The sequence below is a fragment of the Penaeus chinensis genome, chromosome 31 (genome assembly GCF_019202785.1).
Source record: "Penaeus chinensis breed Huanghai No. 1 chromosome 31, ASM1920278v2, whole genome shotgun sequence".
Classification (NCBI taxonomy): domain Eukaryota; kingdom Metazoa; phylum Arthropoda; class Malacostraca; order Decapoda; family Penaeidae; genus Penaeus; species Penaeus chinensis.
The window spans coordinates 7,474,450-7,476,949 of record NC_061849.1 but is presented as its reverse complement, the minus strand read 5'-3'; the positions used below and the strand labels follow the sequence as shown (position 1 = coordinate 7,476,949).

Sequence of the window (2,500 nt, the reverse complement as noted above, 5' to 3'; positions counted from 1 at the left end):
AGGGTAGCACAGGCATTCTGCTCCTAGGGAGTTCTGTGGCCCTGCCCCTAGCTAGTAGTTGGGGTCAGGCTGGCAACTTGGTCCTATAAAAACCCTCACCAGCAGGCAAACCATGAAAGGAGAGAAGGGGTCGGAGCCATCCCAGAGGAGGTGACTCCAACCCCGATTTGCGGCCGGGGGTTCCTGATCCCTGGCTCGGCGTCCTGAGAGGGGCTTACCTTGATCGGGACATTGAGCCTGGTATGACGGGTGCAGGGCAAAGCCCTCCCAGGGAATCCTGCACCCTGAGGTTACATGGTGAGGGGGATGGCCCCCCCTGGCCCCCACTCTTCCTCCTTGGGAGGCATGCCTGGCCAGAGGCCCACAAATGGGGTCAATCTGTGGCTAGCGTGCCATGTAGCGGCCTGGAACATCCTCAGTCTCTCAGAGGATGATCGACTGCCTTTGTTGTCGGGGGAGCTGGGGAGGCTGGGGATTGCCATCACTGCTCTTTCTGAGGTGCAACAGCCTGGTAGTGGTGAGACCAGTAGTGGGGGTTATACCTACTGCTGGTCTGGCTGTAGCAATGGTGCCCGCCTTATGGGAGTCGTGGTGGCTGTCTCTGACCGCTTCCATTCCTCAGTCAAGAAGGTTATCCCTGTTGACAAGCGCATTCTGCTTGTGAGAATGAAGCACACTTTGGGCTTCATATCTCTAGCAGCAGTTTAAGCTCCTACTGAGGGAAGTGGGCTTGAAGAGAAAGAGATGTTTTACATCAAACTTGACTCTATAGTGGATCAATGTCCCTGGGGGAACACCCTCATGGTCTTGGGGGACTTCAATGCAGTCACTGGCACTGACAGGGAAGGATACGAGCTATGCATCAGTCCCTATGGCTCTGGTACTAGGAACACCAATAGCTCATACCTCTTAGACTTCGCAAGATCTACTGACTAAAGCAACAAGTGGCTTAGCTCAAAGCGTAGCCCAAGATCCCTACTAACTTTACACCTATAATCATATTCAGTTTCACACTCAATCACAAGATTATATCAATGACCAGCTGGGTCACTGGTATAATGACCCAGCTATTGCTGATAACAATGTGGTTTATTCATTAAGATGTATAAACTATATGCATGCTGACAAAATGCCCTATTGTGAATCTGTTATGAATACTGTTAAGAACAAGTTTATTGTTTATCTGCATACTGCACAACAAAAGAACCCTTTCCAACCACCATGCTGACATTTGGTCTAATTTCCTTGAATGTCAGTGATAATGAGAAGGCATAAATGTTCAGAATTCATATGATCTGCAGGGTGATGCAGGATTCCTTCCCATACTTTGTCATTGCAATAATCATACACTTCAATGTGACACTGATAACTGGTATAATGGTTTTATGTTATCACATCATGATTACCTATCAATCACATAATCTGAAGTTGTATACACAAGGAAGTTAATAGGTCAGACTCTGGGTGATATATTCACCCCATTGCTCCTCTTCACAAACCCTTCTCAGCCAACTATCCTACCTTGCATAACCCATTGGACAGATCGTACAAAGGGTAGAAGAGGGAGAAGGTTCAAAAATTTTAAATCATGACAGTATCTAGTAACAATGAGTTAAGGGCTTACACTAAAACAGTGATGACGAAGTTCAGGATGAAGAGATAGCGTAAAAACCTGAAGTAGGAACCAACACCTGTGCCAAACATTCCTTCTATTTCCTTGAGCTCCTTATGCCAGAGACTGTAATCATGGAATGTGTCTTCAACTGATTGCCTTACCTGAAATACAGAACTTTTATTAGTTGTTGCTCTAAAAAATACAGCAGAAAATGCAACAAAAATTAATGTTGAGGAATTTGCCATTTTAAAAAAAAATATCCTGATATATAATTACATTTTCTCCTTAGAGAACACCATCTGGATTATATTTTAGGAAAATCATGTTTTTTCAATCCAAATGAAATATTGTACATAAACCCACACAATTCCTACTTATATACAGAACAGGCATCATATGGTTATACTATGATCTGGGGATGTGACTATCCTGTCATGAAAAAAATTGGCTTTAGGTGGGTGATGTGAACATGCCACCAAAGAAAAATTTGGGCCAGGGTGAGAGGACCATGTCATAAGAATTTTGGCTGAAGGCCGGGGCGGTGGGAATGACTCGCCACAAGTGCACAAAGGTCTTGCAGTGTGATTAGACTCACTGGGCAATCTGTAAACAAGTGTGGAATGTACCATCTGTGAATCATGACTGGAAGAGTGCTGGATCCAGGGAGGACACTAAATCTATGATCAGGCTCCTTTTCCTGCCTACCATAACAGGCAGCAAAGGTGTATTACAGAAAATTATTATAAAAAATCATAAAATTACACAAATAACAAAATATTAGTTATTGTTATTATCATTGCACTGAGTTATGAATTACCAAGAGAGATGATATGGAATCTATGCATAAAGCATATCAAGTGACATATACATTGGAAAATAGCAAAA

The 2,500-nt window shown here is 43.6% G+C and overlaps 1 protein-coding gene across 6 annotated transcripts in view; it reads right to left on the bottom strand.

The window, feature by feature from the left end:
* Positions 1-2,500, bottom strand: part of LOC125041799 (transmembrane channel-like protein 5) — a 40,661-nt gene that overhangs the window by 21,634 nt on the left and 16,527 nt on the right. For all 6 annotated transcript variants that reach the window (XM_047637105.1, XM_047637103.1, XM_047637108.1 and 3 more), the window contains one exon: positions 1,625-1,776. In XM_047637105.1, coding sequence (XP_047493061.1) covers positions 1,625-1,776 — 152 coding nt within the window. The remainder of the gene's footprint in view (positions 1-1,624; positions 1,777-2,500) is intronic.